This window comes from Myxocyprinus asiaticus, chromosome 6 (assembly GCF_019703515.2).
Source record: "Myxocyprinus asiaticus isolate MX2 ecotype Aquarium Trade chromosome 6, UBuf_Myxa_2, whole genome shotgun sequence".
Lineage (NCBI taxonomy): Eukaryota > Metazoa > Chordata > Actinopteri > Cypriniformes > Catostomidae > Myxocyprinus > Myxocyprinus asiaticus.
The window spans coordinates 9,820,275-9,837,691 of record NC_059349.1 but is presented as its reverse complement, the minus strand read 5'-3'; the positions used below and the strand labels follow the sequence as shown (position 1 = coordinate 9,837,691).

Here is a 17,417-nt window from a genome sequence, read left to right as displayed (position 1 = left end):
CAGTTGATACATCTTATTTTATATTGAACCCTGAAGATTTCTTTAAGCAAACAATTATAAAACAATTAGTTCTGGTCCTCTAATTTGATTAGACAATTGCCGTTCCAAGTGTTCTGATACTGGGATGCTTCACTTTTTGTATCAGTCTGCTTGTCTGTGTTTGCACACAGGTTGTCGGTCTGTGCGTTGTTTGGCGACACAATGTTTTTTTTTGTGTTTTTTTTTTGGTGCTGATATTCAGTACAACAGTGCTCTTGCTTGTGTGATATAGTTTTTAAATCTATTCAGGAAGCAAATAATTCCTTATTTATTCATACATTCACAATATTTATTTGATAAACAGCAGACCATCTTGTCTTACAATCATGATTTAAATAGACACTCTCTGCACTACTCCAAATTAGAAATTCCAGAAAACACCACTGTGCAATGGACCCGTGTGGATTCAGACTGCTTTACTATTTAACATGGATTTATGCATAAGTTCTGATCAGTGAGTGGATATATCCCACACTAGACCATTTAAAATATGATTATTTCTTGAATCACATACATGAGGCGAAACATGTAAATATACTTATGGAGACATGGCACCATGCAGGACCTATTGGATGATTGATGAACCTTTTCAAGGACATGGTGTGAAATGAAGAGTGAATTCATTTCTATAACTGGCCAGGTGCTTGTTTAGGTATGAGATGGGAGGAGGTATATTACACTAAAGCTCTGTTGAAGAGTGGCCTTTCATTCTAAACAAAATACGTGATGACGTCTTAAAATGCAATTTCTGAAATATCCATGCCATTTCTGAGAAACAGAATGCTTCATTTTCTTAAAACTTACTGATACACAAGGCTCTAGAGAAGTAAATCTAAATGGACAGTTATGAGGTTCCGTTTCAACAGCTGTTTTAAAGCAAAAACAAAAGATTAAAAAAGGATAGGCATGAGATAAGTTGTCTTTTGGTGAAAGATAATATATTGAATGATTCTGGGTTGGAGGCAATATTTGCATCGCATTTGGATCACATCACTGTATTAATTCTGCCGTATTACTCACTGTCAGTGGTGATTCAATGGTGATTTGTTTGCTACAAATTTTAACATTTTGCAGCTTAGCAAGGATTTAGTTTTTTTTCCACAACTGTTAGTTATGTGCATTTCAGGTACTAAAACTCAAGGAAAAACTTGAGATCCATTTACAGATTGATTATTATTAAGAGCATGGGATATATGCCAGTTTAAAAATATATACAAATCATAAACAATGGATGAAAAGAGGTTCAAAATATTTGCTTAAATTGTTTTTTTTTTAATCTCATTCTCATTATTGTAATGCTAAATATACTGATATACTATTGAAATTATTAAATACATTTGTAAAATACACTTATAAATATACATCATGGTAGTATTTGTTGTACTGAATTTAATTTATGCTGATTTCTATTTTATTTTATGATTTTCATTTTTGTATTACAGTAATCTATGAGAATGTAATGGGATTCATCAATGATAATTTATTAGAATTATAAACAAACTCAAAAGTAAACCTCTAAACACATTATGGTAATAAGGATGAGATTACAGTAATAAGAATTTGGTGGAAGTGTGCTTAACTGTCATGAAAACAAATTCATTTTCAGCTCCGTTTTCTTAATTCAAAATCTCTTTTTGTATTTCTTTCTTTTGATTTTGGCATAAAATATAATCCAGACATTTCTCTGTGAGATTCGCCCAGTTACTGGAAACATACATGAAAATTACACCAATGAGTGAGTTTCCGAGCAGACATCACTGATGTCAAACACTTTACAAAAACAAACCGAGGAGTGATTCCACTGGCTTATTTATTTTGTACTACATCTCTTGAAGGAAAGTCGGGAGCTCGTATTACACCTCCAGTGACACAAACAAGCCAAGCACTGAAGCATTTGTTTGTCACGTGAACCAACACACAGGACAAAAGTGCAGCTTGATGTACCTGGATATACACTGACCACCACACCCGCATACATGAGAGGCCACGCCCACCAACAATCATCATGAATAATGTATAATGGCTTACACAGCATATTCACCCATTGTCAAAATGTCTCCATAAAAATATAAATATCTTGTCGGTAAAAAAATATCTGACAAATTCCGTTACAAATAGAATTTACATGTCTCTGAAAAATGGTTTCGTGAAAAAGGAGCATTAATTGGCTGTAGATTGAGTCGGAGGGTGGTGTTTTTGGAGCAGCTTGGCTTTGGATTTAGGGTGGATGGGGTGAGAGGTGTAACAGCGCTATCCCATCCCCATAGTCTCTGGATCTGGCCTGACCTTTTGTCTCATTCAGTCTTCCTTCACCCTGGAAGGGTCCGTCTCGGCCTGGGTCAGCGATTCTGATTCTGTCCGGCACTTTTTTGTTGGCCTATCGAGACTCTGGCTGTCCTGTTGGTGCTCCACAGAGCCGTTTGTGTCCGTGTTGTGGGTGTCTGTGAGTTCACAGCCGTTGGAGTCCTGATGATCTGTGGATATACTGTCTGCTCCATTTGACTGGACAGATTCACTCTTCAGCTCGTTCACACTGCTAGATGTTTGTGTGGAGTCTGCACTGGAGCTGTGACTATTGAGTCCTGGATTAGAAACCACACAGACAACTAGAGTAAATAACTGTAACAAACCATTCAAAAACACTGATCCATATACAAGTAATTTAATTACTAATAATTTGAGCTGTCAAGGTTAACGTGTTATGCATGAGATTAATTAAAAAAGTTTAATTGCGATTAATGAATCATGAATACGGCTTCACGATTGCTGTAGCAAAGCGGATAGCTACAGTCTGTGGAGGATGAGAGTTTAAAAGATTTCATGTGCATTGCCTATGGTTGCATAGTTCTTTCAATTAGTCAAACTACCACTTAGACTTTGGGAAACATTTAATGTTACTTGAATTGGTGCTATTTTAGTGCATTTCCATTTTTATACTGTGGAAGGCTTTGTTTGGAAAATGACAGGAATATAAGTATATATAGAGTAAAATGTCTGCACTTTCAAAATTTGTGATTAACCATGATTAACCCTTTAAGCTCTGAAGGTGTTTTTAAAGCTTTCCTGTTTCAGTGGCATACCCAATATCAAAGGCTTATAACTTGACAAAAAACAAAGAAACAAGGAGGGCCAAGTGTTTGGTATCATTGTAAAGAAAACTTAAAATTAACTTTTTTTCTTATTTTTCTGATTTGGCATTTTATACCTCAGGGTGTAAATAAGGTGGCTCCCAATCATTTAAACTGTAACTGAGTAAAATGTTGTGTTAATACAACAAAGCAAATAAAAAAGTATAGCATTACAAAAATAATTTATCCTAGTGTACAAAAATATGTACACTACCCATATAATATTTACCCATGTGTCCAAAAGCATCTCCAAACAAATAAAACATAATCACTGCACATAAAAACTAACTACACATGCAAACACAACAATGACTTTGCATAAAGGTCTGCGTAGCATGCAGACATGATTTTAGTAATGACATTTCATAGAATGAGTTTCATTCTGTGCCATATATGTCATCATTGAGTCTATGTCATATACTTGGCACCATCTCCTGGTGGCCATATGTAACAGTCACCAATCACATGTCTCTCTGCCCAAATATGGATGACTTTAACACTAATCTGAACCCAATCCAATTGGTTTTTTGTTCCATAACGCTACATTATTTATGATGACGTCATCTGATCCAGGAAATCGAACGTGTTTTCAGCCAGATTGCAAGATGCCAGATGCTGTGTGTACATTTACATTGTGGGCTCGTTTGAAAGATAATCACATCCTCTAAAAAATGGCATGCAATATGTAATGTTCTGTTTATTTTTTGTGAAGTTATATGAGAAAATGCGGCATTTAAGCAACACCTGTTCACATGAAACATGAATGTCAAAGACATATACTTTGCTATTACTAGCTATGTTTTTGTTTGCGAGTAAAACAAATTGGCTGGTTGTGTTCTACTCTGAGAGCTTTCCAACAACATATGACACATGGCTATTTGACGAGATAGACATTTTTATTGATTACAATAATATGTGCAGTGCAAAATTTTTCATAAATGATCAAAATGGAACACTTCTGATTTGTCTGCAAATTTCAAGGCACTGGTTCAGTTTTGGTTATAATGCCTGCATGCATTGTAAAGTACAGCTTCTACGCTTTAAAACGATACCTATTCTGTATTGTTCAAGACTGTAGTTATTAATATTTCGAAAATGTTTTTTTTTCTCATGGGCCGAGATTGAGGGTTAACTATGAAAAACTATACGATTAATCGCAGTTAGAAATTAATCGACTGACAGCACAAATAATAATGTAAAATTCTGATCACAAATTTTGTGCAGCGATGCAGAATCATATGAGAAAGAATCGTGTTGCATCTGAAAATCAACATAACTACGCAACTGAAGTACGCACCAAAACATTCAATCTAATGTGAAAATTGTGTTATAGAGTGTATGTTTGTGTTCTTTAACCAAAATAAAATTTCATTCCTTGTGTTAGTCTAGAGATTTGCTGCATTACATCTTTATTTTTTCCAAGTAGCCTTAATGTTCAGAAAATGCTTTGTTGCAGAACACAGTCTGCTTAGTAGATTGTCAGATTTTATTTCCTAAAATAGAGTAAGTATTTTTTATGCTTTTTAAAACATAAATTGAACTGCTGTTGGAATCAACTTTAATCATTCTGAATTTAGAAACAATTGCTTTTGAATTGAACCGAACACAAAATGAATTGTGAATGGAACTGATTTGCAGTCAAACCAAAGTTTCACACCTATACCATTGTGAGCGCTGGTCTCCTCTCGCTCTGATTGGCTGGCGCTGCTGCTGGAGGGGGTGGGAAGGGGCGTGGCTGCTCGACTGGACACGGTACTTTCTGTCTCATCCAGGAGTCTGTCCATGTAATCACTACACAAATAAAGCACAGGACACAAACACACTCACATTTAATCAACAGTGAACCTGGCAATTGGTGTGCTATGGTCATCCTGTGATTTTCAATTAAAATGTATTTAATATTTGTTTAGTTTTTGTCACTGTAATCAGAGGACAGTGAAGAGGTAACAGGAAGAGATAGCGAGAAGATGGAAATGACACCAGACACCAAGGCCACATCTCCGACACAATCACACTTCTTATATCATTAAATGAAAACAGGCAAAATGTAGACAGAGATACTTACGTCACTCCTGGGTGTAGGTTGTATTTCCTTTTTCCAAGCCTAGTTTGTTGTGCGAAGAAATCATATCGCTCTGACTTCTTCCACATGTAATAAAAAGCCACACAATCTCCAACAGACCGTGTTCTGACCTGAAAAATTGAGGAATAGTAAACTTTTTTTTTTTTTTTTTTTATAATTTGGCTGCATGTCCACCAGACCCCATTTAGACTAGAGGTCGACCAATAGTGGATTTTGCAGATACCGATAACTAATGTGGTGGAAAAGGCAGCTAAATGATTAATCAACCAATATATTGAATGTAATTTGATAAATTTTTTGTCATTCCTTACTGTGACGGTGCAGACATAGAGGTTACAAGAGTCCAAAATGAGTATCATTCCAGATGCCTGTTTACTGTGTAACCAAAATTACTTTAATAACCAGAAAAAATTAAGATTTGGTGCAGAATCAGGACGTTTTAGCCCAAAATACACCGTGGACTCCTTACAATCATTTACAATGTATTACAATATAAACACTACAAAATAAACATTGTATAAGTTAATAAATACCATATGAGCAGTAATTCATCAACAGCAGATCCTCAGCGATCGCTTGTCAATTTTCAGGTATTCTGGTTTTATAAAACTGACTCTTCAGGGACACTGTCAGTCAAAATCAACATGAATTTAACAATAAATAAAGTTTATTTAAAATTGTATTATTAAAGCATTAATAATCGTGAATTAAAATGTCCGTTAAGGTTATTTTTATCTGTCATTAGTTGCTTTTGCATTATTTCTGCAGAGTGACAGAATCACTATGTATTTTAAGCTGTGTGTGATGAAAAAAAAGTTCCAGTCATCTTGTCAGTTCTTCTCAGTGACAGAATGATTTTTTTCAAACTAAACATATGTGTTTCTTCAGTGCTTGAAGCCATTAACTCAGCAGGGAATCCTGACAGTCAAGTGATTAACACCTCCTGCTGAGAGGTGCTAATGGGTGCTCTTTCTCCCTCTGCCTGGCTTGGTGATTATTTTAATGTAGCTAACACCTAATAAATCATTGGAAAAATCAGCTAGTGAAGAGCCAGCTTAACTGTAATGTTAATTGTAAGATTCAACAAATAAATCAGTTACATAACTAAACTCAGCAAAAAAAGAAACTGCCCTTTTTTAGGACACTGTATTTTAAAGATAATTTTGTAAAAATCAAAATAACTTTACAGATCTTTATTGTAAAGGGTTTAAACAATGTTTTCCATGCTTGTTCAATGAACCATAAACAATTAATGAACATGCACCTGTGGAACGGTCGTTAAGACACTAACAGCTTACAGACAGTAGGCAATTAAAGTCACAGTTATAAAAACTTAGGACACTAAAGAGACCTTTCTACTGACTCTGAAAAACACCAAAAGAAAGATGCCCAGGGTCCCTGCTCATCTGCGTGAATGTGCATTAGGCATGCTGCATGGAGGCATGAGGACTGCAGATGTGGCCAGGGCAATAAATTGCAATGTCCGTACTGTGAGACACCTAAGACAGTGCTACAGGGAGACAGGAAGGACAGCTGATCATCCTTGCAGTGGCAGACCATGTGTAACAACACCCGCACATGATCGGTACATCCGAATATCACACCTGCAGGACAGGTACAGGATGGCAACAACAACTGCCCGAGTTACACCAGGAACACACAATCCCTCCATCAGAATCAGAATCATCAGTGTTCAGACTGTCCGCAATAGGCTGAGAGAGGCTGGACTGAGGGCTTGTAGGCCTGTTGTAAGGCAGGTCCTTACCAGACATCACCGACAACAGTGTCGCCTGTGGGCACAAACCCACCTTCGCTGGACCAGACAGGACTGGTAAAAAGTGCTCTTCACTGACGAGTCGTGGTTTTGTCTCACCAGGGGTGATGGTCGGACTCGTGTTTATTGTCAAAGGAATGAGCGTTACACCGAGGCCTGTACTCTGGAGCGTGATCGATTTGGAGGTGGAGGCTCCGTCATGGTCTGGGGCGGTGTGTCACAGCATCATCGGACTAAGCTTGTTGTCATTGCAGGCAATCTCAATGCTGTGCGTTACAGGGAAGACATCCTTCTCCCTCATGTGGTACCCTTCCTGCAGGCTCATCCTGACATGACCCTCCAGCATGACAATGCCACCAGCCATACTGCTCGTTCTGTGCGTGATTCCATGCAAGACAGGAATGCCAGTGTTCTGCCATGGCCAGCGAAGAGCCCGGATCTCAATCCCACTGAGCACGTCTGGGACCTGTTGGATCGGAGTGTGAGGGCTAGGGCCATTCCCCCCAGAAATGTCCGGGAACTTGCAAGTGCCTTGGTGGAAGAGTGGGGTAACATCTCACAGCAAGAACTGGCAAATCTGGTGTACTCCATGAGGAGGAGAAGCACTGCAGTACTTAATGCAGCTGGTGGCCACACCAGATACTGACTGTTACTTTTGATTTTGACCCCCCCCTTTATTTAGGGACACATTATTCCATTTCTGTTAGTCACATGTCTGTGAAACTTGTTCAGTTTATGTCTTAGTTGTTGAATCTTTTTATGTTCATACAAATATTTACACATGTTAAGTTTGCTGAAAATAAAAGCAGTTTAAAGTGAGAGGACGTTTCTTTTTTTGCTGAATTTATAACCTTGAAGTACCTTGTCGTAGTACTCATAAAATAATTATGCAAAATAATGGGAACTTTTCTCAGCAGGTGATGTAAAGTCTGGCTGCAAGTGTCTTGAAATGTATTGAAGCTGGTAAATGTTTTACAAAAGCATTGTTTTGATGGCTGTAGCAGCAGTGCTTCTAACAGGATGAATTTAGAGACTTCTCAGAGATAACTTTAGTGTGCTGACATGACAGTCTAAGTGGCTGTTCAGAACAAAAAAGGCTTTTGTGCTACAAAAAGCTAGACGCAATGAATAAAGCAGAAAGCAGGTGTCTAGAGACATATTTTTAAAAGTTGAAGTCCCTTTTAACTTGACATGGCATCTAAAAAACATGGTGCTCCTGTGCAAGGGCGACACGTGGTGCAAATGTCAAAAATGTTCATCAGAGATTATTTAGGCCTATACGGAGCACTTGTTTTAAAATGAATGGAAGAAACTGGAACACCCAATATGGCGGATGTAGAAAAGGAAGTCCCGCCCTACAGGTAAAAGAGCCAATCGACCTGCCTGAAAAATTTCATTTTTTTAGCGTAATCTGAGCTAAAGAAGGCTGAAATTATGATACAATTGTTGTCAGATTCAACTGCTGATTTGAAATATGTTCTTTAATCGTGATCTTGACCAAACTTTTTGGAGATTTTGTCTGTACACATTCAATTAGATAGGAGCTTCACAATTATGCTGCTTGTATCTATAAAAAATGCCTGTGAGTGTTCCAAAAATAGCAGCTGAGTGGACTGACTGGCCTTGAAAGGGACTTTGATGTCCATCTAACCAGTGCAGATGGACATAAATACACCTTCAGCATAAACGACTCTTAACAGTTACTGTTAGGACGCAAAAACACAGCATGAAACAACAGAGTTCAGCGGTGTCGGCACGCTAAAACTCTCTCTGTGTCTTTAAATTCATCTGGTTTAAAGCACAGCCACTAAAAATATTAAAGGGACAGTTCACACAAAAATAAAAATTCAGTCATTGTTTACTCACCCGTGTGTTATTATAACCCCATATGACTTTCTTTTTCTTAACAGAAAGGGAGAAATTGTGAAAAATGTTTGTGCTCAATGATGTCATACAATGGCAGTTTATGGTGACCCCCACTTCAAGCTTCAAAAGAATGCAAAAGAATAGGTATTTTAATGTGTCCTTGTTATACATATTACATGCATTTACTATAGTAATAACAGTCAAATATGCATTATTACAAGCAACTAACCCTAAACCAAACCCTTACCCTAAACCTGTTGTAAGTACATTTAGTTAATTAGTAATAATCAGTAATTACTTGTGTAATTACAATGTAACAAGGACACATTAAAATAAAATGTAACCAAAGTCTAATTCAGAAGTCTAATAAATTATTCAATGAGACTCATGATTGTTATGAAAGCATACAATAAGGTTTGGTGAGAAACAAACTGAAATCGAAAGTATTATTAAGTGGAACTATTGACCGACTGTTGATCACATTATATTTCAGTTTGTTTCTCTCCAAACCTTATCGTATGCTTTCATAACAATCATGAGTCTCATGGAATAATTTATTAGACTTCTGAATTAGACTTTTGTGTTCTTTTGAAGCTTGAAGAGTAGGTCACCATAAACTGCCATTGTATGACATCACTGAGCATAAACATATTTCAACATTTTCACAGGACTGTTGATTTTTCAACATTTTTCACGACAGAGCACGAAGCAACAGTTCATTCAGCCCCCTCGCGACATTGGGGTGTTCAAGCGAAAACTCTTTTTGTTTATCTAAAAACAGGTCATCCACAACGATAGTGAAAACTGAACACAACACAGCTGCACACAAAACAGAGAGCAAAACTTACTAAACATGTCTGAAGAGTTTGTAGTCGAAGAACTGATGCATTTCTATGCCCATTCTTAATTTTTTTAAACCAGAGTCCTCAATCAAACAGAAAGAAATGGAATAGGCAGGAATGTCTGTCACCTCTTCTCCATTCTGAACTGGTGAGTATTTGTGACAGACCTGAGGGGAGTGAGACCTCTGCAAAAACCTTCGGTAGGTGTAACATTCTCGGCCAAATCAAGACATTTTTAACCTGCTCATGAGATGCTGGCTTTAATATACTGTTATGAGAACATTTTTGGACCGGTGCCAGTTCACAGCAGACAGAGTTATCCGCGCAATGGCGGGTAACTAGAAAACAAGTGATCGATAGAATATACCATCGCCCATCACGTCTGGTTAGGACAAAAACTCTGATTAACATAGAAAAGATACCTTTTATCATCGTTTGCTGTCAGGTTACTACATGCCTGTAGCCTCCTCTATGTTTCTGTTTGATTTCCAAGTACTCTGTTTTAAAAAAAAAATAAGGCTGGGCATAGAAATGCATAAATATTTCAACTACAAACTCTTCAGACATGTTAAGTCTGATAATTGCCAATTGGTTCAGGAAGTGGGCAGTGGAGAGTTCTGCATTGGAACCACCACTCCAGATACATCCCAGCTTTTTTCATTTGAAAACTTTTACAAAATATGTGGTAATGAAGAGCATTTTCGAAATACTCTGTTTTCTGTGGAGGAAAACGCTATTCTAATGTAGATCAGAGGTGTAAACTAGCTAAATTAATGCATTTTCAAACTAAAAAGTATTAGTGTTGACACGACCTAATCGACTGTATTGATTTTCCATAAATATACAATATCTCAACACATAACACATTGTCTACACCATACTCATCTTTTGATGCGATGTAAAGGGACGCGGCGTGAAGGGACGCAACACAATGGCTTGAGGCCGTCTACACTGAAAGCGTCGAAGTGAACATGTTAAATGATGCGGAGACAGCATGGACCAATCAGCTATGAGCTCAAGTAATAAAGTGGCTGGAGTTTCTCTGCAGTACGTCAGCAAGAGAACGGGGCATCTGTTTACTGTCGGTCCTACGGACACTTCCAGTGTAGACAGCATCATTGATAAGAATGGGAAAGATATGCTTTTGACATGAAGCTTTCGTCTGGTGTAGACATAGTGTTAATTTGATGCCTTCAACATGTTCCAAAAACACTGAGACAAGGGCATTTTAATTGCACATCTAAAAATCTACAAAAGAAGGACTAGGTGATGTTACACAGTGACCAAGTTATAACATTTTGATACAAGATAAGAAGATAACTTTTTATTTATTTGATCAACACGCATTGTTGAATCGTTAAAAGACCAAGGCACAACAACTTGTTCAAGTATTCAGTGCCTTTCTCAGCTTTAACTTCTTGTTTCTGGATGAAGACTGTCCTTCCTCACTTACTGACATTAGTATGGCCTGGGTGTGCCACAACCTGCAGTTCTGTCACTGCCCTTTGTTTCCTCAAGAGTTGGCTGACCAGCTTCTGCACAACATGACTGATGAGCATATGACAATGATATGAGACATTGCTATAGCCCTTTTTATTCCTTTCAAAATGTATGTTTGGATCTCTTTGCCCACACTTCTCAGGGGTCCTCAACAACAAAACCATAGCCATTTTCTGAAATCTCAAGCACCTGCGCTTGCGGCGAGCCTACATCCGGTCCTCGCATATCTCGGCTCAGGCCTTCAAACTGGCCCTCAGCCCTCACAAGCTTCAAGAACTGAATGCTTCACATGTACATAGTGACATCACAATCTCCAATGTCCTCCACAGTCTAACTGCCAACAAAGACTGCAGGCAAGGCCTTCAGGTACTGCTGATGAATGGCTTAAATCTTCATTTGGAAGCAAGTGAGCCTGGGCAGGCCAGTTTCAGCATGCTCCGGAGCTTGAAGAACCTCTCAATGATGCAGGTCTGGAGGATATATTCCTGACCACGATGGAGAGTTTGTATATCTCTGGAATGAACATCACTGATCTAACGCCTCTGTTGAACTGTCAATCCCAGCTCAGATCCCTTACTGCTCACGGACTCCAGAAGTTGGAGATGCCAACCCCCAGCCATCTTTCAGTCTTTTGGCAAGCTGCATTTGTTGAGACACCTGGATATCTCCAATGACAGGCTGGTAACGGATGGAGACAACCTGATCCAGCAGCTTCTGGAGCACTCTGGGATCCTTCCTCATCTTGTGTCCCTGGATGTGTCGGGCTGGAGGGGAGTAAGTGATGCTGCCGTCCAGGCGTTTGTAGAGGCAAGGCCAGGGATGAGGTTCATCGGGCTGCTGGACACAGGTGCAGGCAGCTCTGAGCTGCTGTCTGGAGATGGAAATTTGCATGTAAGGGATTTTGCTGTTGAAATTAGTTAGTTTCAACAGGGTTATTCCATGTCAAATCCACAACATTTCAGAAAATTCCAAGGCTGAAATTTGTGAGTTTGTTAATTATTTTTTCACAAGAAAGATAAACATAAATGATAATGAAAGCCAAAATATTAAATACCTTGGATCAATATAATGAGTAATACATTTCTTTTGTAAAAGGGGGTCAAAATGACAAGTTTCACCTTTGGTTTTGAAGCAAAACCACAGGTAGAAAAAAAAACAGGTATTACAAAATCAATTGACTTAAGCACCAACATGTTGCATCATATATGCCAATGGTGTTAATTCCAAAAACTGGGGGGAAGAACACACTTTTTTGTGTTGTTTTTCCAAAGTTGGAGTGCTTATAACTTCAGAAGTATTGAAGATATCTAAATATCCTTGTAGATTCTGGTTCAGAACAGTTTTTCCATTTTGTATGTTCATTTCCAAGGCACTATATGGTTAAATATAAAATCCCAGAGATATGGGGCTCTCAATGTGGCTCCATCCAAAAATAGTTAAATTTTACCCATTTTCAATGGTCAAAAACTAAATGTGAATCACATGGTATGAAGCTAGTTTTTCTTGTCCAACAAAACAAAGGTCTGAAGGACAAATGATGTTGAAACTAGAAATTCACCTTAAAACATTCCCATTTTCGAGAGTCAAAAAATACACTTTGTATATATGTGAAGAATACTCAGGTAGTATGAATAAGTGAGGGTGTAGCCAAGTGGTTGAAGATCTGGGTTGGAAAACTAAAGGTTGTAGGTTCAGACTCAACAAAAGATTGTCATTGAACTACCACCACCACATGTTCAGCATTGGTTTGAATTCCAGATGGAGTGGATATGACGAGATGCAGTTCAATAAATCCCATTGAGCAAGTGACATCTAATGAATTAACTAAGTACATTGAGCAGATTTGCTAGAAGCTGCAAATACGTAGAAATATATTTTTGCAAATGCTTTCAGGTGGCTGGAGAGACAAACCTGACCCAACTGTGTGAGGCCTTGAGGAGATATAGTGACAGAGAGAGCTTCATACAAGAGGTTCTTGTTCATCTCTACAGTCACACCAGTGACATGGAGGAACCTCAGCCAAACATTTTAAAGGTAATGAACATAGTTTCTCTTTTCTGAGATTGTTGTTTGCCTCAATGTTCCGAAATTTGTCTTCTTCTCTAAATGGGACCAGAAAGAACAAACTGTATGTATCTTGATACTTTTATGATCTGATCTGTAAGGGTGGACAAACTTTGAATTTGTACTCTATACGGTTTGTGAGAAACTTAAACGAATGTTGTTTTACTAGTTTATTTAGTTTTGGGATATGCAAATGACCGCAAGGGCAGTTTTCAAGATGCTACAGTTCCTCTTTGGTTCGTATGTAATTACAGAAGATTGTGTAATAGTAAAGAAAATGTCCCTTATAACTTCCCTAATACTGTAAAACATCTTATTTTGAATCGCATTGTTGTAGTCTGCTGTCACTGACATTTGAATATGATGTGAATATGGTTCTTCCTGTTGCAGTTGGTATCTGCTGGAATACAACACCACACCAAGTCTCTGCACGTGCAGCTTGCGGCCACTGCATGTGTGGTTAACCTGACCACATTGGAGCTGGTGCTGGGAATGCCTCTACACCTGATGGGAACTGTGGTTCAACAACTGCTCACAGACATGAAGAACTTTTCACACCGCCAGCAGCTACACACTCTCACAAGTATAGTCGCATTATGCAAGACACCATACTTGTGAACATGCAAGAGCAGTGTCCCTGTATTTTTTATATTTGTTACTTTGTATTATTTATGTCTTAATTATTTAATGTATGCTTGAATAAATCTTCCAATTCTGCCAAATAATGTCTAAAAATGGTTTGGAATCTTTAGAGTAAAGATTTTCTCAAAAGCAAGGTTTAATGACAGACAATATTTAAATGATTATATCTCGCCAGTAGTTTGGGATAGAAACATAAAAATGATATCATTAGAAAGTGGCATAAAACTCAATATGTGATAATGGGTCAGTGCTTCTCAAAATAATATACTGTATATTGGTCCTATATCCCATTTGATTGTCAGCATACTAACACTACTTTAAATCTTTTAGTTGCAGAAGAATTGCCTGCTTACCCTCTGCAGTGACCATATCTTACAGGTTGTCCCATTTGACAGGTCAGTCCATGCATTCTTCCCCATTGCACTTGAACTTGTTTAGATGCACTGTTGAAATGGAATAACTTAGTCTTGACCCCTGACCTCTGGCAGATAAGAGGCCACTAAACTGATGATGGTGTGGTTGGGGATCATGAAGACCTGACGTTCCAGAGAATGGCTGTGGCTATAGTCTCCATACTGGTGTCCAAGGTCATCACAGATCCACCAGTGTCCTGTTCAATATCGACAGTCTCCTTTATTTATGTGGGAACAATTTGACATTGTTCTGACCAAGTTTATAAATGTCAGGATTATTAGAGAAGCGAAAGACAATGTAGAGTTTGACGGTCGTTATTGCAAAAAAAAAAAAAAAAAAACCTTACAGTGTGATTAGGATCCCGGTGGAAACCTGACTGTTCGTTATCCAGCTTATAACACGGCTACCTGCCAAATAAGTAAATAAATGAACATGAAATATTGATTTGAGTTGAGTTATGAGACAATTACAGTTCTAGACAGATCTCACAGTGAAATCAGAAACAGTAGGTTAGCTTTTCTTTAGCTAAAATCAGTCTGTGCTTACCAAAACACTGCCCCCAGTGGCCAAAGCGGTAAGAGTTGAACTCACTGGTTCAGAATGGAGAAAAGGTGACAGACATTCCTGCCTACTCCATCTCTTTCTGTTTGATTGAGGACTCTGGTTTAAAAAAATAAGGCTGGGCATAGAAATGCATCAATTCTTTGACTACAAACTCTTCAGACATATTTAGTAAGTTTTGCTCTCTGTTTTGTGTGCAGCTGTGTTGTGTTCTATTGTCGCTATCGTTGTGGATGGCCTGTTTTTAGATAAACAAAAAGAGTTTTCGCTTGAACGCCCCAATGTCGCGAGGGGGCTGAATGAACTGTTGCTCTTGTGCCCTATCATGAACGTGCACAGGAGATCAACGGTCAGTGAACATTTTCACTACATTAGATCTGGCTTTGTTCTCACCAAACCTTATCGTATGCTTTCATAACAATCATGAGTCTCATGAAATAATTTATTAGACTTCTGAATTAGACTTTTGTGTTCTTTTGAAGCTTGAAGTGGGGGTCACCATAAACTGCCATTGTATGACATCACTGAGCACAACATTCTTTCACAATTTCTCCCTTTGTGTTTAGAAAAAGAAAGTTGTATATGGTTATAACAACACAGGGGTGAGTAAACAATGACTGAATTTTCATTTTTGGGTGAACTATCCCTTAAAGGTGAAAAAATCTAGATAAACTAGCCTTATCAACTAGATTCACCTAGTAGGTTTGTAGAAACATACTGTCAGTAGAGCAAACTTAATTTCTTTATTTACCGATTGAAGGAGATAATTAAGTAGAAGTAAATGCATAGGATGTTTAAGAACCTGGTCTAGAATAATGTTCCAAGAGCAGGAATGTTACAGGAAAGAGCTGGATTTGATTTGGTTTGATAGAACTTACAAATACACTACAAATAAATTAATCTTTATTTAAATATGGCGTGATAAATGAACATTTTGAGTTAATGAACATTTGTTGTGCATGATTAGAAGAAATAACAATCAATACCTTGTTGGCCTGGATAAAATTGAAGTCTTTTCCATAAGCTTTTAAACCTTGTTCAAAATTCCTGCATTCTTCTTCTGTCCAGACAGACAATTCCTCTGCAGGAAAGACAAAAATAAGAACACATTGTGCACCTGGCAAAAACACTATTCAGTGATCATTCAATCCGGACGTAAAATATCAAATGTGTCAAATGTGCACTACTAATGTAAATAATTATATAAGAAAAAGCACTATTTTAACTTTGTCTCCAGCATTTTCACCAAGCTTGATGGTAACACTAATCACATAATTGAATATTACGTATATCTGTAAAATTACGAATGTTACGTTTAGGCTTGATGGTGAACTGTAATCAGTACATTCAGAAGAGAAATGACAAATAAATAAACTTTGTAAGTCTCACCTCTGGCTGCTTTAACGTTGAATCTTAACCTTCGTAAAGCTTCAGCAGTGTCAAAGTTACACTTCACCAGCTCATATAAAGCCTGTGGGGAGAAAACACTGTTTGTTTTGCATATCAAGTCACAGTTCAGCATCTAGGCTATAAATTAGTGTCAATTACAACTAATAAATCATTGAGGACAGTTGTTGAGTGCCTGCTCATTGTCTTTTATATGGGATCCTTCAGGAATAGCGTCTACTCCCGTCTCCTCTCCGGTCCGTCGACATGCTTCTGTCAGAAACTCCACCACAGTGTTTTCAGGAAGGATTTCCGGATTCCACAGCAGCTGGTCGGCATTCTCATACACTGTCAGTGATGGAGTCAAAGATTCAGAACATCTTCCTAGACCTCGTAATGACACAGTGTGTTTAACTGATCAGCTTTCATTGATCACACCTTTCTCATTGTCTTTGTACTTGCACAGTCCAGACGGTGTTTCAGCCTGATACATGGAGCCCACCATAATCTCCTGTTCAAAATACATACACGTGTCACATATTTCATGAGTAATTAAAGACACAAGCCAAAATGAAAATCATGATGATGAAAGAGTGTTTACTTTCTTCCAGTCTTCAGAGGGAATATAATCCTCATCTTCTTCTGATTCCTCCTCTACTTCATTATCTAATTAATAAATAAACAATACTTAAAGGGACAGTTCACCCAAAAATGAAAATTCTCTCATCATTTACTCACCCTCATGCCATCCCAGATGTGTATGACTTTCTTTCTTCTGCTGAACTCAAACGATTTCCGAAAGATTTTTAGAAAAAAAATCTCAGCACTGTAGGGCCATACAATGCAAGTGAATGGGTACAGAAACTTTGAAGCTCCAAAAAGCACATGAAGGCAGCATAAAAATAATCCATATGACTCCAGTGGTTAAATCCATATCTTCAGAAATTATATGATAGGTTTGGGTGAGAAACAGATCAATATTTACTATAAATTCTACTCCCTGCCCAGTAGGTGGAGATATGCACAAAGAATATGAATCGCCAAAAACAAAAAAAGAAGAAGAAGAATGTGAAAGTGGGGATTGATCATAAAAAAGGACCTAAATATCGACCTGTTTC

At 37.8% G+C, this 17,417-nt stretch overlaps 1 protein-coding gene and 1 pseudogene across 5 annotated transcripts in view; one reads left to right on the top strand and one right to left on the bottom strand.

The window, feature by feature from the left end:
• Positions 1 to 450: 450 nt before the first annotated feature.
• The window catches only part of LOC127441951 (mesoderm induction early response protein 1-like), a 29,692-nt gene continuing 12,725 nt past the window's right edge, over positions 451 to 17,417 (bottom strand). For 4 of the 5 annotated variants that reach the window (XM_051699553.1, XM_051699555.1, XM_051699556.1 and 1 more), the window contains 8 exons: positions 16,901 to 16,965; positions 16,738 to 16,810; positions 16,496 to 16,647; positions 16,303 to 16,384; positions 15,900 to 15,994; positions 5,233 to 5,360; positions 4,825 to 4,958; positions 451 to 2,621 (listed from right to left, as the gene is read on the bottom strand). In XM_051699553.1, coding sequence (XP_051555513.1) covers positions 2,338 to 2,621; positions 4,825 to 4,958; positions 5,233 to 5,360; positions 15,900 to 15,994; positions 16,303 to 16,384; positions 16,496 to 16,647; positions 16,738 to 16,810; positions 16,901 to 16,965 — 1,013 coding nt within the window. In that variant the 3' untranslated portion in view covers positions 451 to 2,337. The remainder of the gene's footprint in view (positions 2,622 to 4,824; positions 4,959 to 5,232; positions 5,361 to 15,899; positions 15,995 to 16,302; positions 16,385 to 16,495; positions 16,648 to 16,737; positions 16,811 to 16,900; positions 16,966 to 17,417) is intronic. The other variant, XM_051699552.1, reaches the window with a different exon arrangement.
• LOC127441978 (protein zyg-11 homolog) lies at positions 9,791 to 14,565 on the top strand (annotated as a pseudogene).